At 43.5% G+C, this 25961-nt stretch overlaps 1 protein-coding gene across 12 annotated transcripts in view; it reads left to right on the forward strand.

Annotated features, from left to right (window-relative positions):
• The window catches only part of LOC115150325 (calcium-dependent secretion activator 1), a 167591-nt gene extending 141978 nt beyond the window's left edge, over positions 1 to 25613 (forward strand). For 4 of the 12 annotated variants that reach the window (XM_029693498.1, XM_029693499.1, XM_029693502.1 and 1 more), the window contains 10 exons: positions 2291 to 2447; positions 2916 to 3057; positions 5742 to 5897; positions 15946 to 16093; positions 16205 to 16279; positions 16516 to 16599; positions 16743 to 16775; positions 18183 to 18290; positions 23713 to 23817; positions 24259 to 25613. In XM_029693498.1, the coding sequence (XP_029549358.1) occupies positions 2291 to 2447; positions 2916 to 3057; positions 5742 to 5897; positions 15946 to 16093; positions 16205 to 16279; positions 16516 to 16599; positions 16743 to 16775; positions 18183 to 18290; positions 23713 to 23817; positions 24259 to 24435 (1185 nt within the window). In that variant the 3' untranslated portion in view covers positions 24436 to 25613. Of the gene's footprint in view, positions 31 to 654; positions 664 to 2290; positions 2448 to 2915; positions 3058 to 3959; positions 4125 to 5741; positions 5898 to 15945; positions 16094 to 16204; positions 16280 to 16515; positions 16600 to 16742; positions 16776 to 18182; positions 18291 to 23712; positions 23818 to 24258 lie in introns of all 12 variants that reach the window. The other 8 variants (XM_029693494.1, XM_029693492.1, XM_029693496.1 and 5 more) reach the window with 6 other exon arrangements.
• Positions 25614 to 25961: the final 348 nt, after the last annotated feature.

Here is a 25961-nt window from a genome sequence, read left to right on the forward strand (position 1 = left end):
GCTGCAGTCACAAGTTCTGGAGATCAATCGGTACAGTATACTTATTTACCTTTCTCTTCAGTCCCATCACAAACCTCCTCTCCCTATCTATCGCATGTTGACCTGCACAGAGACTAGGGCTGCCCTTAGTCTTGTAAGGCTGAGGGGAATACACTAGAGAGGGATGGGTGGCTGTTGTGTGTTGGTGCAGAAACATCAGCTAACATGCTGAATCTGTAATGCTCCACTATACTATAGGCTGCACAACATCACTTTGATCATAGAGCATGTCCATGGGGCCATAAAGACTAGTCTTCTTTCCTCTAGCAGCATGTTGAAGTGAGATACACCACAGTATTCTCTCTGTGGTTCTTTTAAGGTTTGATTCAATCCAAAACTCTACCATGAATGTCTCTCCTCTCCTCCCTCCATCCAGCTTTAAGTTGGGTTTCAAATCACGGTTCACACTCTTTGAAAATGTAGAACATTCCTCTTCCTGCCAGCTTCTCCTCTTCCATCTCTCCGCTCTATCCCTCCTTCCGTTTTAGAATTGTTCCACCACTCAGAAACCCTTTATAGGAATGCCTAATACTGTAGATACACTACTGTTTACTATCCTGTACATCTCCCTGTGCTTTCACTGTCTGTATGATCGGTGATATTCGCTCCCTTCAGGGCAAAGAGGTACGTGGTGAAGTTGAATGAGAACCCCCTCCCCCTGTAACCCTGTAATGGTTTGTGCATGTCCACTAAATGCCCTGCCCCCTTTCTCTGAAGTGTTGGTACAGTCCTCCAGGACTTCTCCTTTGAGCCTATTGTGAACAATGGTGCCTGTTGCAACACTAGAGCCTGTACCCTCTCTGGCTGAGCCTGAGCACTGAGCCTGGGTGTGCAGTAGAGGCCTGGGCCTTGCCTGAGTTCCCCTCCCCCAACATACAGTAGGATGGAGCCCACAATTTACCTGTCCATCCCTCCTTCCTGGAACTATAACCTCCCCTGAGTCCACACTCACTAACCCTGCCCTGTGTATGATGATGGAGCTTGTACAGGTCTGCTGCGTATACTATAGCACTAATGATTTATAGTGTTGTAAATAGTATTGGAGGGGGTGGGCAGGTAACTGGGCAGACAGTAGGTAAGTGAGGACTTGACTGCAATACCGTACCACTGCGCTGGGCTAGCTATAGTCCCCCTATGACAGATGTTTTTCAGGGGATATTGATTCGATATGGAATAAAAGCATGCAACATAACGGGAAGGATTAAGCTTTTCACAGTTTAATCAGTTTCCCCTCTTGGAATTTGTCAAATGTCAAGTTTTTCCAAAGATGAGCAAATAAGCAGAGCCAAGACTGCGAGCACAGGAGCAACATCAACAGAAGCAGAAAGGTCAATGAAAACAGACATGATAAATACCTCCTTCTGACCTACTAAGTAGCATTGTTCACCCTAACTAGTCATCCCGAAAATCACTGGGGAGACCCATATCAAGTACCTTGGTCTGTCCACAAATTATCACTCTGAAGACCCTGTAGTTAGTAGAGAAGCTATGTGCTGCAGTCTTCGGTCAGTGTGCCTACTTCCTATTATATGGCAGAGTACAGTGCATGGACATGACCTGTGTCACATTCACATCTACAGAGGAGTGTTCTGTTGGTATGGCAATGATGTGAATGGTGGAAACCCGAGCTCCTTCCTGGTCCTGGAGAGCAAAGCATGTAGGGAGTTTTCCACGTCAGTCTGCATGAGAAAAGGTACCTAAGGCGCCCCCCCCCCCCCGCCAGGCTGTGACCCTCCCTCAATCTAGAGATGAATAATCAATAATCAATGAATACAACATAATTACTCAGCTATATGCTATCATTATGCTATTTTTGGCTTTGTGTATAAATGTATTGTAAAGTTCTTCTCCCGTTGGTGGGAGGCTAGCTAAGGTTTTATGCAGCCCAGATCCCTTTAGTCTTCACCAGCAAGAGCTGTGGATTGGTTTTACTCATTATTGGAGAACACATGGGTTTGCAAGGCTACAGACATCCATTACTATAGATGACTACATAAAATCATTACATTTAACAGCCAACAATCCAAGTACTCTGTGCCTACCTACCTACACATAATATCAGTCCACAGTGCTTTGCTGGTGTGGGGTTTGTTAGAGCTCTGATTAGCTCCAGTACGTGTGTGATCCTTCCCAGTCTGCTCTGCCCCCTCGCTGTCCAGCCTGCTCTACCCCATATCCTCACACCTTGTGTTCACCATTCACCCCCTCCCTGGTTCTGTCTCTGTCCTGTCCGTGGTGTGTGTGTGTCTAGGCCTTTGCCTGGTGGTCTGACCTGATGACGGAGCACGCTGAGACCTTCCTGGCCATGTACGCTGTGGACATGGACGCTGCCCTGGAGATCCAGTCTCCTGAGAGCTGGGACAGCTTCCCTCTCTTCCAGCTGCTCAATGACTTCCTCCGCACGGACTGTACGTTTCCTGTTTCTCTTCCTATATACACCAATGGCCTTCTCCAATAAACATTAAGGAACAAGTTAGATTCATGTCATATCTTGGAATGTGAAAGGGATTAACCACAGACTCAAAAGTCCAAAGTTTTCACCCATCTTAAACAGCTAGAGGTGGTTGTGGCTTTTCTCCAGGAATCACACCTTAGAAACAGTGATTCAGAACAGATTATTTTCAAAAACACGTACTGTTCTGTGCTATACTAACACTGCTTGGTCCTGCCCCTTTGTGACATTTATGTTATAATTGTAACAGTCGTCGTATGGAGTGGACCAAACTGCAGCGGGTATATTGAACATCTTCTTTTATTCGAAGGAAAAACAAACCACTTACACAAAACAAACGACGAAACAGTCCCATCAGGTACACAGACTAAACAATGTTTATTGCTATAATCTCTTTATTCTCTCTCTCTTCTTCTGCTTCTAGATCACCTGTGCAACGGGAAATTCCACAAACACCTGCAGGACCTCTATTCTCCCCTGGTGGTTAGATATGTGGACCTGATGGAGTCCTCCATCGCTCAGTCTATCACCAGGGGGTGTGAGGGAGAGTCCTGGGTGCCTGTAAAGTAAGGGACCGTCCATCCTCTCACTAACTGTCTGCTCTTTAGGATGGCTAGATAGGCCAGGAGAGAGACACTCTTACAAGACTACTATACCTCATGTTGGTCACTCCTTATTGAAATTTGACTGCCTCACCACACTCCTCAGTCAGAGTTTCTTTTCTGAGAAGGAAAACATATCCCGATAGGCATTAATACAACTTTTATTAGGATACAACTTCAGAAACAAATTAAAGCTGAATATGATGGTACGACTCATAAGGTATTATTAAAACTATTAGTTTTATTGTCAGAAGCTCTAAACTTTAGTGTATATTGTTCGGTTTAGTTGAAGTCTATCTCCAATATTTCCATCCTTTTTGTTTCATGCTCTAACGTTCATAGTGTGTGCTTTGAAATGTCACTAGGGACAGAAGCTCTCCGGTTTAGTTTGTGTTTCTAATTTGCTCAATAAGTAATTCTTATTGATTTGTCATTCCATTTACATTTTGCTTTGCTTTCTTCATAAAGGAAGCTCTTTACAAAGCTCTAAACCTCAAAAGAAAATACATATTTCTAGACTATAGGTCTAGTGTTTATATAACTTTGCTGTTTTGTCTTACTGCTGCTTTTATACTGTATGTGTCTCTGTGTCTCTGAAATCCACCGCTTATTCTGAATGTAGTAGGTCCTCTTTTTCTATGTGCTTCCGAAAACATCTGCTTCTCTAACTGTTGCTCTTGTTTATGTGTGGTATTTACATACTATGTATCATGTCAGAAGATGATCGGTTTCTTTGTGACTTTTCCTCTTGTGTTCTGGATTTGATTACTTTTACTGTACAGTGTCACATGGCTTTGATCTGCAGCAGTGTCTACATTACCACTGTTCTGGATTTATTTTGTTCTTTTTGTCTGTCTCTTCTGCAGGAGCTTAACAAGTAATCTGCCCAATGTGAATCTCCAAATACCAAATGTCAACCTCCAAATTCCCAAAGTACCAAATCTGCCGCCAGTAGCAGGACTATCAGTTAACCTTCCAACAATGCCTAGTTTTTCCACCCCGTCATGGATGGCTGCTATCTATGTCCCTGAGTGTGTATTCAACTAGTTCACCTTAGATTTATGTGCATCAGCAACGTATTGCCTTGGTATGAACATGTCCCCTAGGTCCCCATGTCACAGGTCATTGACAATTAAAATATTGATTTACATTTTGAAATATCTCTGCCAACGACCTGCTTAGACATTATGTAAGGGAAAATAGCTTATTTCTCAACTCCATAGGCTAGAGCATGGCACGCACATTCCAGATATGACTACTTTACCCTTACGTTCCTCAAATCAAATCTGGGGTAAACATTAAAGCAGAGCGGTCTTTACCGATCCTATCATGTTCATGCCAAGAGCACTGCAAAGGGGTTAAACACAGTAGTTTAGGCTTGTTTAGAGTTTAGACTTGTTTGTTCTCGAAATGAAGGGCTATCTGTTGCCTTCTCATTTCCCCTCAACATGCATGCAGTTGAGCTGTGAGGTACAGAGATACAGATCCAAACCATCTCTCACTGGAAGTGTTGGGCTTTGTTGCACTGAACTCTATTGCAGCAGTGGACATAATTTAGCTGGAATTTTCTGTCCAATGTGTATCTTTCCTCTTCTCTCCAACAGTTTTCATAATTGCACTAGCTGTAGAGAATAAAGTAGTTTGTCCATAGTGCTCATGAATAGTTGACTGTACCACTGATTGCTAATAGAAAACACAGTTGCATCAGCACCATGTATGAATATTACTGGTCCTGGCTCACATGACTGTCTATGGCCAGTGGGATAGGGTGGGTGGGGCTGGTGGTTAGCGGGTGTTTTCATTCTAGTGTTTCTATTTTTATGGTTGGGATGGGGAGGGGTGGGTAGAGAGTCCACCTGGTTGTATCTGGGTGGGTGGACTGTTAGCTGAATGCTCTGAAGCAACCACCGCTTCAGTGCAGCTGGCATCCAATATAGTAGAGATCTGCCCCCTCTCCTGTCCTCTTTTCCTCTCCTCCTCTTCCTGCTTTTCCTGCATCCCCCTATCCCAGTCAGCTCTACCCAGGATGACAGCACCTTCAGACAGGACTGCATGGTGTGTTTAATATCTACTGTACTGTAGGATACACGCCCAGTACCACCAGCCTGAGGACATGGGGGGTGAGAGAGGGGGCTGCTCTTTAAGAGTTGTATTTTCTGTGATTGATCGTGTATACCCAAAACAAACCAAGTTCAATAGAGATCAATTAAACCTACTTTTGAACACAAAATTATAGCCATGTTTCAAGGCACGCCTTCCCTTACCTCTCTACTCCCTCGCTCTGTATAGACACAAGTCAGCGTGTGAGATATCTGCAGTGACTATCCTGCATGATTCCACTTCACACCTAAAGGGTTAATAATAACCATATGCTACAGCATGGTTATTTCAATGTTGGAGTCAACCCTGACCTTTTATTTCCCCCACACACTGACTGTCTGTCTAAAGAGAAGATCTGATATTTATAAGTTGAGTTAATATGAAGGACATTACTCTGGAACAGTCGGTCGGTGTGTGGCTAGAATAAAGGACCTTTGACCCCAGACGTTGAGGTGTGGAGGACCAGCATCCTCCTTTACACCCCACTGACCCCTCTGTCTTCTTTGCCCTCTGACCTGTTTGTGTTTGGGTGTGCCGTTGGTGTGCAGCAATGGCTCTGGGACATCGGAGGACTTGTTTTGGAAGCTGGAGGCGCTGCAGACCTTCATCAGGGACCTGCACTGGCCCGAGGAGGAGTTCGCCAAACACCTGGAGAACCGCATGAAGCTCATGTCCAGCGACATGATCGAGAACTGCGTCAAACGGTGTGTGTGTGTTGTGTGTATGTTTCTGTGTTGGATTCAATATAATGTGGTTGTCAGTGTTTGTGGGGGTCGGTGCATGTGTGTGTCAAATCAAATCAAATCAAATTTTATTGGTCACATACACAAGGTTAGCAGATGTTAATGCGAGTGTAGCGAAATGCTTGTGCTTCTAGTTCCGACCATGCAGTAATATCTAACAAGTAATCTAACAATTTCACAACATCTACCTTATACACACACAAGTGTAAAGGAATGAATGAGAATGTGTACATATAAATACATGGGTGAGCGATGGCCGAACGGCATAGGCAAGATGCAGTAGATCGTATAGAGTACAGTATGTACATATGAGATGAGTAATGTAGGGTATGTAAACATGATATAAAGTGGCATTGTTTAAAGTGACTAGTGATGCATTTATTACATCCAATTTTTAATTGTTAAATTGGCTCGAGATTTGAGTCAGTATGTTGGCAGCAGCCACTCAATGTTAGTGATGGCTGTTTAACAGTCTGATGGCCTTGAGATAGAAGCTGTTTTTCAGTCTCTCGGTCCCAGCTTTGATGCACCTGTACTGACCTCGCCTTCTGGATGATAGCGGGGTGAACAGGCAGTGGCTCGGGTGGTTGTTGTCCTTGATGATCTTTTTGGCCTTCCTGTGACATCTGGTGGTGTAGGTGTCCTGGAGGGCAGGTAGTTTGCCCCCGGTGATGTGTTGTGCAGACATCACTACCCTCTGGAGAGCCTTACGGTTGTGGGCGGAGCAGTTGCCGTACCAGGCGGTGATACAGCCCGACAGGATGCTCTCGATTGTGCATCTGTAACAGTTTGTGAGTGTTTTTGGTGACAAGACAAATTTCTTCAGCCACCTGAGGTTGAAGAGGCGCTGTTGTGCCTTCTTCACCACGCTGTCTGTGTGGGTGGACCATTTCAGTTTGTCCGTGATGTGTACGCCGAGGAACTTAAAACTTTCCAACTTCTCCACTACTGTCCCGTTGATGTTGATAGGGGGGGTGCTCCCTCTGCTGTTTCCTGAAGTCCACGATAACCTCCATTGTTTTGTTGACGTTGAGTGTGAGGTTATTTTCCTGACACCACACTCCGAGGGCCCTCACCTCCTCCCTGTAGGCCGTCTCGTCATTGTTGGTAATCAAGCCTACCACTGTAGTGTTGTCTGCAAACTTGATGATTGAGTTGGAGGTGTGCATGGCCACGCAGTCATGGGTGAACAGGGAGTACAGGAGAGGCCTGAGAACGTACCCTTGTGGGGCCCCAGTGTTGAGGATCAGCGGGGTGGAGATGTTGTTTCCTACTCTCACCACCTGGGGGCAGCCCGTCAGAAAGTCCATGTCCCAGTTGCACAGGGCGGGGTCGAGGCCCAGGGTCTCGAGCTTAATGACGAGTTTGGAGGGTACTATGGTGTTAAATGCTGAGCTGTAGTCGATTAACAGCATTCTTACATAGGTATTCCTCTTGTCCAGATGGGTTAGGGCAGTGTGCAGTGTGATTGCGATTGCGTCATCTGTGGACCTATTGGGGCGGTAAGCAAATTGGAGTGGGTCTAGGGTGTCAGGTAGGGTGGAGGTGATATGATCCTTGACTAGTCTCTTAACCTGTCTGGGCAAGGTGGGACGTTTGCGTCCCACCCTAGTCAACAGCCAGTGGAATCGCTTCGCGCGAAATACAAAACCTCATAAATGCTATAACTTCAATTTCTCAAACATATGACTATTTTACACCATTTTATAGATACACCTCTCCTGAATCGAACCACGTTGTCCGATTTCAAAAAGGCTTTACAGCAAAAGCAAAACATTAGATTATGTTAGGAGAGTACCCTGCCAAAAAAAATTACACTGCCATTTTCAAAGCAACTAGATGCATCACAAATACCCAAAACACAGCTAAATGCAGCACTAACCTTTGACAATCTTCATCAGATGACACTCCTAGGACATCATGTTACACAATACATGCATTTTTTGTTCGATAAAGTTCATATTTATATATGAAAACAGCATTTTACATCGGCGCGTGACGTTCAGAAAATATTTTCCCTCAAATGCTTCCGGTGAATCAGCGCTACAATTTACAAAATTACTATTCGAAAACATTGTTAAAATGTAATATTGTCATTCAAAGAATTATAGATTAACAGCTCATGAATGCAACCGCATTGCCAGATTTAAAAAATAACTTTTCTGGGAAATCACACTTTGCAATAAACGACATGGTATGCTCAGAAAAATAGGCTAGGTGATACATGTTAGCGCCATCTTGGAACCATCTAAAATCAAAAATACTATTGTAAATATTCCCTTACCTTTGATTATCTTCATCAGAAGGCACTTCCAGCAATCCCAGGTCCACAACAAATGTAGTTTTGTTCGAAAAAGTGAATAATTTATGTCCCAATAGTTCCTTCTTGTTAGCACGTTCCGAAGGCTACTCATAATGTACTGAAGCGCACAGGACTTGTCGTCACGAATGTGCAAAAAATATATATTTACGTTCGTTCAAACATGTCAAACGTTGTATAACATAAATCTTTAGGGCCTTTTTCAACCAGAGCTTCAATAATATTCAAGGCGGACGATTGCATTGTCTTACTAAACGTTTCGAAAGGGGAGGGTAGCCATGGGCGCCCACGTCATAGTGGTAATGGCCCTCCCCCTGTGACCAACTTCCCAAGCATCTCTTTGGGTCAGTTTCTACCATAGAAGACTCAAACCACTTTGTAAAGACTGGCGACATCTAGTGGAAGCCTTAGGAAGTGAAAAATGATTAATAAGTCCCTGTGTGTTAATGGCAAAGGTTTGAAGTGATTCCACACATCAGATTTCCATTTCCTGTTAGGATTTGTCTCAGGGTTTTGACTGCCATATGAGTTCTGTTATACTCACAGACACCATTCAAACAGTTTTAGAAACTTTAGAGTGTTTTCTATCCAAATCTACTAATTATATGCATATTCTAGTTTCTGGGCAGGAGTAGTAACCAGATTAAATCGGGTACGTTTTTTATCCGGCCGTGCAAATACTGCTCCCTATCCCCAACAGGTTTTAAAGCACTTCATGATGACGGAAGTGAGTGCTACGGGGCGATAGTCGTTTAGCTCAGTTACCTTAGCTTTCTTGGGAACAGGAACAATTGATTGAATATGTCCGTAAACACACCAGCCAGTTGGTCTGCGTATGCTCTGAGGACGCGGCTAGGGATGCCATCTGGGCCGGCAGCCTTGCGAGGGTTAACATTTCAATGTTTTACTCACGTTGGCTGCGGTGAAGGAAAGCCCGCAAGGTTTGGTAGCGGGCTGTGTCGGTGGCACTGTATTGTCCTCAAAGCAAGCAAAGAATTTGTTTAGTTTGTCTGGGAGCAAGACATCGTGGTCCGCAACGGGGCTGGTTTTCTTTTTGTAGTCCGTGATTGACTGTAGACCCTGCCACATACCTCTCGTGTCTGAGCCGTTGAATTGCGACTCTACTTTGTCTCTATACTGTTTGATTGCCTTGCGGAGGGAATAGCTACACTGTTTGTATTCGGTCATGTTTCCGGTCGCCTTGCCCTGATTAAAAGCAGTGGTTCGCGCTTTCAGTTTTGCGCGAATGCTGACATCAATCCACGGTTTCTGTTTGGGGAAGGATTCAATTGTCGCCGTGGGTACAACATCACCGATGCACTTGCTAATAAACTCGCTCACCGAATCAGCGTATACAGTGAGTGAAAAAAGTATTTGATCCCCTGCTGATTTTGTACGTTTGCCCACTGACTAAGAAATGATCAGTCTATAATTTTAATGCTAGGTTTATTTGAACAGTGAGAGACAGAATAACAACAAAAGAATCTAGTAAAACGCATGTCAAAAATGTTATAAATTGATTTGCATTTTAATGAGGGAAATAAGTATTTGACCCCTCTGCAAAACATGACTTAGTACTTGGTGGCAAAACCCTTGTTGGCAATCACAGAGGTCAGACGTTTCTTGTAGTTGATCACCAAGTTTGCACACATCTCAGGAGGGATTTTGTCCCACTCCACTTTGCAGATCTTCTCCAAGTCATTAAGGTTTCGAGGCTGACGTTTGGCAACTCGAACCTTCAGCTCCCTCCACAGATTTTCTATGGGATTAATGTCTGGAGACTGGCTAGGCCACTCCAGGACTTTAATGTGCTTCTTCTTGAGCCACTCCTTTGTTGCCTTGGCCGTGTGTTTAAGGTCATTGTCATGCTGGAATACCCATCCACGACCCATTTTCAATGCTCTGGCTGAGGGAAGGAGGTTATCACCCAATATTTGACGGTACATGGCCCCGTCCATTGTCCCTTTGATGCGGTGAAGTTGTCCTGTCCCCTTAGCAGAAAAACACCCTCAAAGCATAATGTTTCCACCTCCATGTTTGATGGTGGGGATGAGGTTCTTGGGGTCATAGGCAGCATTCCTCCTCCTCCAAACACGGCGAGTTGAGTTGATGCCAAAGAGCTCCATTTTGGTCTCATCTGACCACAACACTTTCACCCACTTGTCCTCTGAATTATTCAGATGTTCATTGGCAAACTTCAAACGGACATGTATATGTGCTTTCTTGAGCAAGGGGACCTTGCAGGCGCTGCAGGATTACAGTCCTTCACGGCGTAGTGTGTTACCAATTGTTTTCTTGGTGACTATAGTCCCAGCTGCCTTGACATCATTGACAAGATCCTGCTGTGTAGTTCTGGGCTGATTCCTCACCGTTCTCATGATCATTGCAACTCCACGAGGTGAGATCTTGCATGGAGCCCCAGGCCGAGGGAGATTGACAGTTCTTTTGTGTTCCTTCCATTTGCGAATAATCGCACCAACTGTTGTCACCTTCTCACCAAGCTGCTTAGCGATGGTCTTGTAGCCCATTCCAGCCTTGTGTAGGTCTACAATCTTGTCCCTGACATCCTTGGAGAGCTCTTTGGTCTTGGCCATGGTGGAGAGTTTGGAATCTGATTGATTGATTGCTTCTGTGGACAGGTGTCTTTTATACAGGTAACAAGCTGAGATTAGAAGCACTCCCTTTAAGAGTGTGCTCCTAATCTCAGCTCGTTACCTGTATAAAAGACACCTGGGAGCCAGAAATCTTTCTGATTGAGAGGGGGTCAAATACTTATTTCCCTCATTAAAATGCAAATCAATTTATAACATTTTTGACATGTGTTTTTCTGGATTTTTTTGTTGTTATTCTGTCTCTCACTGTTCAAATAAACCTACTATTAAAATTATAGACTGATCATTTCTTTGTCAGTGGGCAAACGGACAAAATCAGCAGGGGATCAAATACTTTTTTCCCTCACCGTACATCAATGTTGTTGTCCGACGCTATCCGGAACATATCCCAGTCCACGTGATCGAAGCAATCTTGAAGCGTGGAATCAGACTTGTCAGACCATCGTTGAATAGACCTGGGCATGGGCGTTTCCTGTTTTAGTTTCTGTCTTTAGGCTGGGAGCAACAAAATGGAGTCATGGTCAGATTTGCCAAAAGGAGGGCGAGGGAGAGCTTTGTATGTGTCGCTGAAGTTAGCCTCTTACATCTAGACGTTCCGCTAGTGGAACACCTGCTCCAATATCCAATGATGGGCGTGGCGCGAAATACAAACTCCTCTAAAATCCGAAAACAAACATATGACTATTTTACAGCATTTTAAAGACAAGACTCTCGTTAATCTAACCACACTGTCTGATTTCAAAAAGGCTTTACAGCGAAAGCAAAACATTAGATTATGTCAGCAGAGTACCCAGCCAGAAATAATCAGACACCCATTTTTCAAGCTAGCATATAATGTCACAAAAAACAAAACCACAGCTAAATGCAGCACTAACCTTTGATGATCTTCATCAGATGACAACCCTAGGACATTATGTTATACAATGCATGCATGTTTTGTTCAATCAAGTTCATATTTATATCAAAAACCAGCTTTTTTACATTAGCATGTGACGTTCAGAACTAGCATATACCCCGCAAACTTGCGGTGAATTTACTAAATTACTCACGATAAACGTTCACAAAAAACATAACAATTATTTTAAGAATTATAGATACAGAACTCCTCTATGCACTCGATATGTCCGATTTTAAAATAGCTTTTCGGTGAAAGCACATTTTGCAATATTCTGAGTAGATAGCCCAGCCATCACGGCTAGCTATTTAAACACCCACCAAGTTTAGCCCTGACCAAACTCCGATTTACTATTAGAAAAGTTTGATTACCTTTGGTGTTCTTCGTCAGAATGCACTCCCAGGACTGCTACTTCAATAACAAATGTTGGTTTGGTTCAAAATAATCCATAGTTATATCCAAACAGCGGCGTTTTGTTCGTGCGTTCAAGACACTATCCGAAGTGTAAATAAGGGTCACGAGCATGGCGCATTTCGTGACAAAAGATTTCTAAATATTCCATTACCATACTTCGAAGCATGTCAACCGCTGTTTAAAATCAATTTTTATGCCATTTTTCTCGTAAAAAAGCGATAATATTCTGACCGGGAAAGCGTGTATACGTACAAAGAGAGAGGAAATAAAAGCATGGGATCCCCTCGTGCACGAGCCTGAGTTTCATAGTACTGTGACTGGCCACTATCCAAACGCGCTACTTTTTTTCAGCCAGAGCCTGCAAAGCCACGATTCAGCTTTTTGCCGCCTTCTGAGATCCCATGGGAGCCGTAGGAAGTGTCACGTAACAGCAGAGATCCCCTGTAATGGATAGAGATAATCAAGAAGGGCAATAAATGGTCAGACAGGTTACTTCCTGTACAGAATATTCTCAGGTTTTGGCCTGCCAAATGAGTTCTGTTATACTCACAGACACCATTCAAACAGTTTTAGAAACTTTGGAGTGTTTTCTATCCAAAGCTAATAATTATATGCATATTCTAGTTTCTGGGCAGGAGTAATAATCAGATTAAATCGGGTACGTTTTTTATCCGGCCGTGAAAATACTGCCCCCTAGCCATAACAGGTTAGAGTAACAATGGTCCAGAATTTTGCCAGCCCGGGTCGGGCATTTGATATGCTGATAAAATTTAGAGAGCCTTGTTTTCAGTTTAGCCTTGTTAAAATCCCCAGCTACTGTAACGGCAGTCGTAGTGATTGGACCAAAATGCAGCAGGTATGTGAATGCTCATCTTAACTTTTATTGAACACTACACAAAACAAGAAAAAAAACGAACGACAGCTAAACGGTTTTGCAGGCTAACCACAGCAGTGCAAAAACAACTTCCCACAAAAAACAGGTGGAATAAGGGCTACCTAAGTATGGCTCCCAATCAGCAACAACGAAGTACAGCTGTCACCAATTGAGAGCCATACCAGGCCAAGACAAAGAAATACACAACATAGAAAGAACATAGACATACAAAACATAGAACAATACCCCAAAACCCCGACAACACAAAACAAACACACCCCTGCCACGCCCTGACCAAACTACAATAACAAATAACCCCTTATACTGGTCAGGACGTGACAGTACCCCCCCCCCCCCCCCCCCCCCCCCCCAAAGGTGCAGACCACGGAAGCACCTGAAACAAAATCTAACAAAACAATAACCCACAACAAAAAATCCCAAAACTACAGGGGAGGAAAGGGAGGGTGGTCACCGTCACCGATTGTTCTTGTGCAACACTAGAGCGAGGTCCCTCGCCACCGACCCCGGACGGGGGACCCTCGCAGCGGGCGACTCTGGCTGCGCCGGACAGGAGGGCAACTCTGGCTGCGCCGGACAGGCGGGCGGCTCTGGCGGCTCCGGACTGGCGGGCGGCTCTGGCGGCTCCGGATTGGCGGGTAGCTCTGGCGGCTCCGGAAGCTCTGGATGGGGACTGCACACTGAAGGCCTGATGCGTGGGGCTGGCTTTGGAGGCGCCAGACTATTTTCATGCACCACAGGGCTAGTGCGAGGAGCAAGAGCAGGACGAACTGGACTGGGCTGACGCACTGGAGGCCTAGTGCGTGGGGCTGGTACTGGAGGTACCAGACTGGAGACACGCACCTCAGGGCTAGTGCGAGGAGCAGGAACAGGATGTACTGGACTGGGCTGACACACTGGAGGCCGGGTGCGTGATGCTGGCTTTGGAGGTGCTAGACGAGGGACACGCACTTCAGGGCTAGTGCGAGGAGCAGGAACTGGATACACCGGGTCTTGAACACACACTGGAGGTCTGGAGCGCACAGCCTGCACAACCCGTCCTGGCTCGATTGTCAGCGTAGCCCTGCACGGGCGGAGTGCTGGCACAGGGCGAACTGGGCTGTGCTGAGAACCGATGGCTGCCGTGTGTAGAGCAGGCGCAGGGTAGCCTGGACCCAAGAGACACACTGGTGGCCAGATGTATTGTGCCGGCGCACTTCTCCCAGGCTGGATGCTCACTCTAGCACGGCACTTACGGGGGGCTGGTATCACCCGAACCGGACTGTGCGTGCAACTGGGCGAGACCGTGCGCACTTCCGCATAGCACGGTGCTCTCTTGTTCCATCGCTCCCCGTAATAAGCACGTGAAGTTGGCTCAAGTCCCAGTCCTGGCCTAGCCAACCTACCCATGTGCCCCCCCAAAACAATTTTTTGGGCTGCCTCTCAGGCTTCCTTGCCAGCCGTGTTCCCACATAACATTCCCGGTTGTCACCAGCCTTCTTCCATGGTCCTTTTCCAGCTAGAATCTCCTCCCAAGTCCATGACTCTAGATAGCTCTGCTGCTCCTTCCTCCGCTGCTTGGTCCGTTGTTGGTGGGAAGTTCTGTAACGGCCGTCGTAGTGATTGTACCAAAATGCAGCGGGCATGTGAATGCTCATCTTAACTTTTATTGAACACTACACAAAACAAGAAAAAAAACGAACGACAGCTAAACAGTTTTGCAGGCTAACCACAGCAGTGCAAAAACAACTTCCCACAAAAGACAGGTGGAAAAAGGGCTACCTAAGTATGGCTCCCAATCAGCAACAACGAAGTACAGCTGTCCCTGATTGAGAGCCATACCAGGCCAATACAAAGAAATACACAACATAGAAAGAACATAGACACACAAAACATAGAACAATACCCAAAAACCCGACAACACAAAACAAACACACCCCTGCCACGCCCTGACCAAACTACAATAACAAATAACCTCTTATACTGGCAGGACGTGACAGCTACAATAAATGCAGCCTCAGGATATGTGGTTTCCAGTTTACATAGAGTCAAATTAAGTTCTTTCAGGGCCATTGAGGTGTCTGCTTGGGGGGGGATACACGACTGTGATTATAATTGAAGAGAATTCTCTTGGTAGATAATGCGGTCGGCATTTGATTGTAAGGAATTCTAGGTCAGGTGAACAAAAGGAATTTAGTTCCTGTATGTTGTTATGATCACACCACGACTCGTTAATCATAAGGTATACACCCCCGCCCTTCTTCTTACCAGAGAGATGTTTGTTTCTGTTGGCACGATGCGTGAAGAAACCAGGTGGCTGTACCGACTCTGATAACGTATCCAGAGTGAGCCATGTTTCCGTGAAACAGAGAGTGTTACAATCTCTGATGTCTCTCTGGAAGAAAACCCTTGCTCGGATTTCGTCTACCTTGTTGTCAAGAGACTGGACATTGGCGAGTAGTATACTCGGGAGCGGTGGGCGATTTGCCCGTCTATGGAGCCTGACCAGAAGACTGCTCCATTTGCCCCTTCTGCAATGCTGTTGTTTTGGGTCGCCTGCTGGGATCCGATCCATTGTCCTGGGTGGTGGGCCAAACACAGGATACGCTTTGGGAAAGTCGTATTCCTGGTCGTAATGTTGGTAAGTTGACGTTGCTCTTATATCCAATAGTTAATCCCGGCTGTATGTAAAAAGACTTAAGATTTCCTGTGGCAACAGTGTAAGAAATAATACATAAAAAACAAAATACTGCATAGTTTCCTAAGAACGCGAAGCGAGGCGGTGTTGTGTCGGTGTTGGTGTGTGTGTGTCTCTCGATCATGTGGCTGGACATGAGCCTCTGCCTCAAACAAAATATGATACATTGCATAGAGATGTTCCCTGATGTGTATTGCAGCACTAAGATGGCATTTGAGTCCAAGCTGGCAAAGAGTAGCAGGGGCACAGACTTCCGCATCTCAGCAGCAATATGCACCATGTTCAATGTGATGGTGGACGCGAAGGACCAGTCCGCCAAGCTGTGTGCCATGGAGATGGGCCAGGAGGTAAGAATGTGGTGCAAAGGTTGTGGGTTCATTTCCCACAAGGGATCACATACACCTACTAGAAAATGTACCACCAAAATAGATGAACTGTGTGTTATTTTGGTATTTCAGAAACAGTACCACGCCCAAATAGATGAACTGATTGAGGAGAGTGTGAAAGACATGATCCAACTCATGGTGGCTAAGGTACACTTCACTCTTCTTCTTTCTTATAGAAGTTGTCCTTCCTAACGATACGTGACTCATTTTGTGGTTGGCCTCAGCTTGCTTTGTGGTACTAGAAAAGAAGAACAAGGTGATTTGTGGTCTGGGATAAATCTATTTGTTAGTTGTTTGTAACCATTTCACTGTTCTATTCGGCCCATGTGACAAATACGATTTGATTTGTTTATTTGTTGTTTGTGTGTCTCACTTCTTCTCAGTTTGTGGTTATTCTGGAGGCCCTGTTGGCGAAGATCTCCCGATATGATGAAGGCACTCTCTTCTCATCTTTCATGTCATTCACGGTAAGACTAGACTTCTCTACTGTATCTCCTCCAATATCGTGGCAGATGGAACTGTGTTTCTGTCAATTATTCTAGTTATATTGGTGACTGTGCAAATTATGCAATTCTCATCTTTTCTTGTCACATTCTGTCTGTAATTTCAGGTGAAAGCTGCGTCTAAGTATGTGGATGTCCCTGTAAGTGTGCTGCAGTCCCACATGTCAAACCAGTAAAGCTATGTGATCTGAAAGCAATAACATATAATTCAGTACATTCTTATGTGTTTGCTGTGATTTTACTGTGCTGTGCTGTGCAGAGAAGATATATTTTTCTCCCATAACCCCTTCCCTCTGCCTCTCCCAACCATGCCTCTATTTATTATCTTTAAAACTTTTTACTGTGTGAGTAGATACAGTTGAAATCGGAAGTTTGCATACACTCGTTTTTCAACCACTCCACAAATTTCATGTTAACAAACTATAGTTTTGGCAAGTCGGTTAGGACATCTACTTTGTGCACGACAATTGTTTACAGACAGATTATTTCACATATAATTCACTGTATCACAATTCCAGTGGGTCAGAAGTTTACATACACTAAGTTGACTGTGCCTTTAAACAGCTTGGAACATTCCAGAAAGTTATGTCATGGCTTTAGAAGCTTCTGATAGGCTAATTGGCATCATTTGAGTCAATTGGAGGTGTACCTGTGGATGTATTTCAAGGCCTACCTTCAAACTCAGTGCCTCTTTTCTTGATATCATGGAAAATTCAAAAGAAATCAGCCAAGAACTCAGAAAACAATTGTAGACCTCCACAAGTCTGGTTCATCCTTGGGAGCAATTTCCAAATGCCTGAAGGTACCACGTTCATCTGCACAAACAACAGTACGCAAGTATAATCACCATGGGACCACGCAGCTGTCATACTGCTCAGGAAGGATACGCGTTCTGTCTCCTAGAGATGAACGTACTTTGGTGCGAGAAGTGCAAATCAATCCCAGAACAACAGCAAAGGACCTTGTGAAGATGCTGGACGAAACAGGTATAAAAGTATCTATATCCACAGTAAAACGAGTCCTATATCGACATAACCTCAAAGGCCGCTCAGCAAGGCAGAAGCCACTGCTCCAAAACTGCCATAAAAAAAGCCATACTACGGTTTGCAACTGCACATGGGGACAAGGATCATACTTTTTGGAGAAATGTCCTCTGGTCTGATGAAACAAAAATAGAACTGTTTGGCCATAATGACCATCGTTATGTTTGGAGGAAAAAGGGGGAGGCTTGCAAGCCGAAGAACACCATCCCAACCGTGAAGCACAGGGGTTGCAGCATCATGGTTGAAGTACATCAAAACCAATACTTTATTTAATGTATAGCTGGGATTAAATGTCAGGAATTGTGAAAAACTGAGTTTAAATGTATTTGGCTAAGGTGTATGTAAACTTCCGACTTCAACTGTATTTAGTACATTACATCATTATTTAATTTCAGAGTTTTCAATATTTTATTTATTTTCCATAGTCTTTAGTATATTTTAAATACATTTTTACATAATACAAATGACAGATTTACAATGTTTCTGTTTCTGGTGTGTTTGCAGAAGCCTGGGATGGATGTTGCCGACGGTTATGTGACCTGTGTCCGCCACTCTCAGGACATCCTGCGAGATAAGGTCAATGAGGAGGTGTATATAGAAAGGTTATTTGATGTAAGTAAGATGCCTCCTCCTGACCAATAGGAAGGGGGATTTCCAAAATGTGGCAAAACAATTGTGACAGAGAAGGGATATGATATGTCACATTTTGAGACCATGGGCTGTGTGTATACCTACCACAGCCTGGTACAGAAGAGGGCTGTGTTTTATTATCCTCCTCTAGTGGCTTTTCTCTTCTATCTATTCTTCCTCCTCTGCTGCTGCCCACTGTATTCTGGTATGCATTGCCACAGTGCTTTTGGACCTTTGGGAATTGGTTGGATCCCTTTTGTTTACAAGCAAAGAATCCAAACAAGCACCATCAGGCAGGATTATCGAAAGCAGTGCTCTCTGGGTAAAGAAAGATATGGGATTATGTACAGATTATCTAATTCACTCCAACACTAGGATACATAATAACTAACATTCATTTTCTATGTCAATAATCTTGAATATTATATAGTACTTTACAATACAGATGTCGGATCTTAATTTGTGGATTAACATTCATGGATATTTTTGTAGGGGCTGATCAATTTTTCATAAGGATTAATCAAGCCTCTTTCAATGTGGAAAATACAAACTTCAGAAGCCTTTTTAAACCTCAAACACTCTAAAAGATTTAAATGCCATGCATTGCAGGAAAGTTCTCCTGCAACAGGGTGATCAAATGAAGATCCTACATCTGTACACGTTCACGTTTGAATCGGTCTGGCAAAAGCCAGGGATATGAGAGCACTGTCTTACAAGCACGTAATCCTTATGTGGTGCATTTGAAATAATGTGTCCACCATTTCCGTGAGGTGTACCTCAGTGATGTGTGTCTGCTTCATACCCCTGAAATGTATAAACTGTACAGTATTGTGGTGCACAGATGTGTGTGTGTGTTGGCTTTGTGTGTCTGAGAGATGTGCGGTACAGTGATTCAGTATGTGTATTAGCTGTGTATTAGTGTGTCTGAGAGGTGTGCGGTACAGTGATTCAGTATGTGTATTAGCTGTGTATTAGTGTGTTTGAGAGGTGTGCGGTACAGTGATTCAGTGTGTGTATTAGCTGTGTATTAGTGTGTCTGAGAGGTGTGCGGTACAGTGATTGAGTATGTGTATTAGCTTTGTACTAGTGTGTCTGAGAGGTGTGCGGTACAGTGATTCAGTATGTGTATTAGCTGTGTATTAGTGTGTTTGAGAGGTGTGCGGTACAGTGATTCAGTATGTGTATTAGCTGTGTATTAGTGTGTCTGAGAGGTGTGCGGTACAGTGATTGAGTATGTGTATTAGCTTTGTATTAGTGTGTCTGAGAGGTGTGGGGTACAGTGATTCAGTATGTGTATTAGCTGTGTATTAGTGTGTTTGAGAGGTTTTATTCATGCAGTAGCATTCTGTTCCAGCGCTGTCACTGTGTGTTGGCTTTGTGTGTTTGAGAGGTGTGCTGTTATGTGCTAGCGAGGTGTGCTGTTATGTGCTAGAGAGGTGTGCTTTTATGTGCTTAGAGTGGTGTGTGTCTTGTGCTTGAGAGGTGTGTTGTACTACTGTGAAGTATGTTTGCTTTCATCTTTGAAGTCAACACTGGCTGTCCCTGTCTGTCTCCTTGTATTTCTACACTGCTAAACAGTACCTCCTCCCTACTGTTTCTGATGTGTGGCTGTTAGTATAGCTGCTTCTGACCTGGCCCTACCGTGTTTGACTGTTTACATCTTTTGAGCTGTGTATGTTTTGGTTGCAACAGTGTTTAACTTTGTATTTCCGTTAGTGTCTGATGATAGGTTGGTGGTTTTATAAACATTATTTTCCCTCCTAATGCTATTATATTCCATCCATCTCTTTGCATGAATTGGCAAAACTCCCCAATGCTGCATCTCGCTCTCTCTCTCTCTTTCTATCTTTCACTTATTCATTTCAACAACTTTACTTTTTTTTTCTCTCTCTCAATTCTTTCTTTCTTTATTAACCCCATAACTCCTACCGCCTTATCTCTCTTCAGAAAGTGGCACTTATCTCTAATGTTGCATTGTTTTAGCACATTATGTTGAATGGCATGAATTCAAGTCAAATAATCTTCCTGTGTACATCTTCTAGCATGACCATTCTCCTCTTAGAGTTCTGCCTCAGTCCTACTACTATACTACCCTACTACCATACTAATATACTACCATACTACTACTGTATACTACCATACTACCATACCCCTATACTACTATACTACCATACTACTATACTACCATACTGCTACTGTATACTGCCATACTACCATACCACTATGCAACTATACTACCATACCAACATACTACTACTATATACTACCATACTACCATACCACTATACTACTATACTACTGTACTACTATACTACCATACTAATATACGACCATACTACTACACTACCATACTACTACAGTGCCTTCGGAAAGTATTCAGACCCCTTGACTTCCCACATTCTGTTACGTTACAGCCTTACTCTAAAAATGGATTAAATGTTTTTTTCCCCCTCATAAATCTACACTCAATACCCCATAACGGCAAAGCAAAACAAGATTTTTTGTATTTTTTTAAAATTAATTTATTAAAAAGAAAAAACGGATATATCTCATTTACATACACTACCATTCAAAAGTTTGGAGCCACTTAGAAATGTCTGTCACGTCCTGACCCTAGTAAGATGTAATTTTCTATAGTAGAGTAGGTCAGGGCGTGACAGGGGGTGTTTTGTGTTTTTCTATGTTTTCTATTTCTATGTTTGTGTTCTAGGTTTTCTATTTCTATGTTTTTTTGGGGGGTTGATCGCCAATTGGAGGCAGCTGGTCCTCGTTGCCTCTGATTGGAGATCATATTTAAGTAGGGGTTTTTCTTCCTGGGTTTTTGTGGGTAGTTGTTTTCCGTTTTGTCAAATGTACCTGACAGAACTGTTGGCTGTCGTTTTGTTGTTTTGTTTAAGTGTCTTCGTTAAAGTTAAGAAATGAGCACTCTACACGCTGCGCCTTGGTCCCCTTTATACGACCCGCGTTACAATGTCCTTGTTTTTGAAAGAAAAGCACATTTTTTTGTCCATTAAATGAACATCAAATTGATCTGAAATACAGTGTAGACATTGTTAATGTTGTAAATGACTATTGTAGCTGGAAACGGCAGATTTTTTATGGAATATCTACATAGGCGTACAGAGGCCCATTATCAGCAACCATCACTCTTGTGTTCCAATGGCACGTTGTGTTAGCTAATCCAAGTTATAATTTTAAAAGGCTAATTGATCATTAGAAAATCCTTTTGCAATTATGTTAGCATAGCTGAAAACTGTTGTACTGATTAAAGAAGTAATAAAACTGGCCTTTAGACTAGTTGAGTATTTGGAGCATCAGCATTTGTGGGTTCGATTACAGGCTCAAAATGGCCAGACACCAAGAACTTTCTTCTGAAACTCGTGTCTATTCTTGTTCTGAGAAAAGAAGGCTATTCCATGCGAGAAATTGCCAAGAAACTGAAGATCTCGTACAACGCTGTGTACTACTCCCTTCACAGAACAGCGCAAACTGTCTCTAACCAGAATAGAAAGAGCAGTGGGAGGCCCCGGTGCACAACTGAGTAAGAGGACAAGTACATTAGAGTGTCTAGTTTGAGAAACAGACTCCTCACAAGTCCTCAACTGGCAGCTTCATTAAAAAGTACCCGCAAAACACCAGTCTCAACGTCAACAGTGAAGAGGCGACTCCGGGATGCTGGCCTTCTAGGCAAACATTTCTAAAAACCTGTTTTCGCTTTGTCATTATGAGGTATTGTGTGTAGATTTCTGAGGATTTTTATTTATTTAATAAATTTTAAAATAAGGCTGTAACGTAACAAAATGTGGAAAACGTCAAGGGGTCTGAATACTTTCCAAAGGCACTGTATATGAATATACTGCCATACCACTATACTACTATACAACACATACAGCCAACCAATCTCTGCACGCACGCATCCACCCAGCCACCTACCCACCTGCCTTCCAGGTCTGCATGCACTGCACGCACGTAGGCTCAACTCGACCGTGTGAAGTGGACAGGCATCCATCCGCTAATATCTGACCTCAAGCGCCAATCCAAAACCTCCTGACCTACCAGTCCTCTCTACAGGACAAACAAACCTGGGTCCAATCAAATTAGAGCTAGGGCAATTAGACCAGTCAAACCATCCAAATACCAACCAAAACAAGTCGAATCCTGGCCTTCCAGGCCCTCATTCCTGACCCTCCAGGCCCTCATTCCTGAGCCTCCAGGCCCTCCAGGCCCTCATTCCTGAGCCTCCAGGCCCTCCAGGCCCTCATTCCTGAGCCTCCAGGCCCTCATTCCTGACCCTCCAGGCCCTCATTCCTGAGCCTCCAGGCCCTCATTCCTGACCCTCCAGGCCCTCATTCCTGGCCCTCATGCCTGACCAGGCCCTCAACCTGACCCTGCCTACTCACTCCACATTACTCAAAGTTTATATTTTTTTCTGGACGTTCGTGGGAGGATGACTATTTCCTATCTTCCTTGGTTCATCACTCCTCTCTTGTGTGCTGTTCTCTTATAACTTGATCTCTGATATGAATCATCTAGATCAATCTTATCCTACACTCTGAATGCATGAATGAAACAATCTTCTGAAAAGGTATAAGAAAATAGCACAACTATCTGCTCCTTGCCTGCCTAACACTTTCCTCATTTTCTCATTATGATTTCATTTCCGCAAATGATCGAGTTGAAAGGACACTATGGAGTTACAGTATGTAGAAGGAATGTTCTAAGACGTTGTTGTGTTGCTAATAACTATTGAAGAGTCTTCATAGGGCTTTAGCTCTAGTCTGGAAGTACATTTGAAGTAAAGAATTTACTTATTTAAATTCAGATACAAATTATGTATGGCATATTATGTTCAGTTTATTAAAAACTATATAAGATTCTGTCCCTGAGTGTACTGGAGCCAGAATTGTTGTGCCAGAAAACATAAAGATTTTATAGATTAATGTCTACTACTAATACTAGTATACCCTGGCAATTTATTAATCATTTAATTGTTTCCCTCAGATTTTCGTAGAGTCCTGCAGTGATTGGAGAAATGGGAATTATGAAATAATAATGTGCTTTTTTCTGAATCCGTATTTTATGCATGTTCAGTGTGTGCTTCTATTCACCACTACAGTATTGTGTCTTCTGTGTATGTTTTGAAATGTCTGTCTCATCTTTCCTGGAGAATACTGTGAATGTCTGTGTGTGTTAAGTGTCAGAAAGTACGTCCCTATGTGCGTGTGTTTTGCTTGTAAGGCGTGTGTATGTGTTCACTAGAAAACATATCAAGCTGCATCTTGATATTCAGAGCTCTAGTTTGCTTGAGTCTGTGTGTGTATGTGTGTGTGTGTGCTTGCTTTTGTCAATGTGTGTGTGTGTGTGTGTGTTTTGCTGGAGAACGCTGTGTTTGTGTGTGTTGCAGCAATGGTACACAGCCACCATGAACCTACTGGGGACCTGGCTCACTGAGCGAATGGACCAGCAGCTCCATGTCTACCAGCTCAAGATCCTCATCAGGATTGTCAAGGTAACTCACTGGCAGGGAGGGGTTAATAACCTGCACTGTAACCCAGGTACTGTAACTTCTGATACTTTTTTATTTAAGCTTTATTTAACTAGGCAAGTCAGTTAAGAATTCTTATTTACAATGACGGCCTACAAACTTACTGGCACCCCAGGGGTTAAAACTCTTTTGAGACTAGCGTCGCCTTACGTGATGGCAAGATGGGAACGTGATTGAAAGGGTATGTTGAAAAATGTAGCTTAGTGGTATGGTAGGCGTTATAGTGTCCTGGAGATGGTGATTGGAGAGACCCTCATCTCTTCATAATCACTATCACTGATTTCCATGTAGTCTACCTCTAACCCGGGGAAACACGTTCTTTCTAGAGCCTTTAGTTACTGTCAATATTATCATCCCTCTGTACCGGCTAACCAATTTACTCATGAATAATCCTTCTCCTTGTAGAAAAAGTACCGTGACTTCCGTCTGCAGGGGGTGCTAGACTCCACCCTGAACAGTAAGATGTATGACACGGTGAGGAACAGGCTGACCCTGGAGGAGGCCAACGCGTCCATGAAGGAGGGAGGCATGGGGGGAATCTCCATGAAGGACAGTGACGAAGAGGACGAAGACGACGACTAGAGCCCGGCACCACCCAACACCGGAACTGGCACCTCACTTTACCCCCGTCTGACTCCTGTCTCCACACCCCACCGCCGACCCCCTCCTCTCACAACTTTTGACTTAGCCTGGTAACCAATGCATGTACCAACTCTGTTACTCACATATCAACTCTAGGACATGTTTGTCAGCTTGAAATGCCCATGAAGGACCTGTAATAAACAATACAAATAGTAATTACTATACTGAGGAAAAATGTTGAAAAAATAAACCATGATCAACAGTTTAGCTGTGTCATGCTGAAGATAGCACCGATGATATCTTTGTCTCATTGATTTCTAAATTCATTTCTATGTGTTCCTAAGCAATATGGAGTACCATTTGTTTGACAATGTTGAGTGAGATTATTAGGTGTGTTCCTGTCCAATGCAAACCTAAATGGCGCTTCTTTGTCGTATTCTACACTCATTATAATGGTACATTTTTGTGACGATGAGTGTATGTACCCTTTTCTTTGTCTTGTCTGTCTTAAAGTGGATGCCAACTGCTTCAAACTGAAAATGACCCTCATTATTTAAGTTCAAAGCTGTTTAGGACAAACGTCTTCTCGTCTACTCACTCTACTCTCAACCCCACAGTATGTTCTAGAACTTGCGTTTCCATATCTATGTCAATGCTCTGTGACCTCATAATCTCTCACCCTAACACTAACGAGACATTGTCCAGCAGCCATTTTGAACTAAAATGAGTGGGTATTCTAGAAATGCAATATTCTCATAGCTCCATTTTGATATCTTGTTGGAGATTATATTTTTATTTCTACGTTGTTGAAAAGACCTTGAAACAGGTTCTACTCTATTTTAAATTGAGTTGCACTTTTACAGAGAAAAGAGCTCTAAAAAGAAAAATGTTTTTTATTTACCAAAATGAAAGTTGGTTCGTCTTTTATGTTTGATTCCGTAGTTGATTAGGATGAGCTGTGTGGCATTTCCTTGGATCTCACTGTTGTTTTGTATATACAACGCTGTACATTGCATTCTGAGCCATTGCTGCATGCCCGTGGGTCCCCACCCTCTGAACGCTTTCTGTTTTCTGTGTGAAATTAGCTGGTGGATCATTCTTGCTTTTGCCTTATGAAAGCCAACAGTTGTAATATGCAAGAGCTGTGGCATCTAAATAAAAATTACTGTACAAATACACAGTTGTTTTCCGTTTTGTGTTATTTATATAATGTATGTCAATTACCTATTTGACCGAGGGAAAGGGGAGAGGAGATGTTTTTAAATCTGCACATAGGGAGAGAACAATGTTGTCACGGATCCCTCTGGAACTTTCATTGCGCACACCTGGCCCCTATTCCCACTGATTGTATTTGTATATATGTGCCCTTTGTTCACCATGGTGCTGTCCATTATTGTTACAATGTCCGTTGGAGCGTGTGAGTACCTGTGCTGTGTGTTTTGGTTTTCATGCCGTTGATTACGGGTCTCGTCCCGTGTGTTAATCATTCTGCGCGTGTGTATTTATTCGAGGTACTCCTCGCTCTT

The sequence above is a fragment of the Salmo trutta genome, chromosome 16 (assembly GCF_901001165.1).
Source record: "Salmo trutta chromosome 16, fSalTru1.1, whole genome shotgun sequence".
Taxonomy (NCBI): domain Eukaryota; kingdom Metazoa; phylum Chordata; class Actinopteri; order Salmoniformes; family Salmonidae; genus Salmo; species Salmo trutta.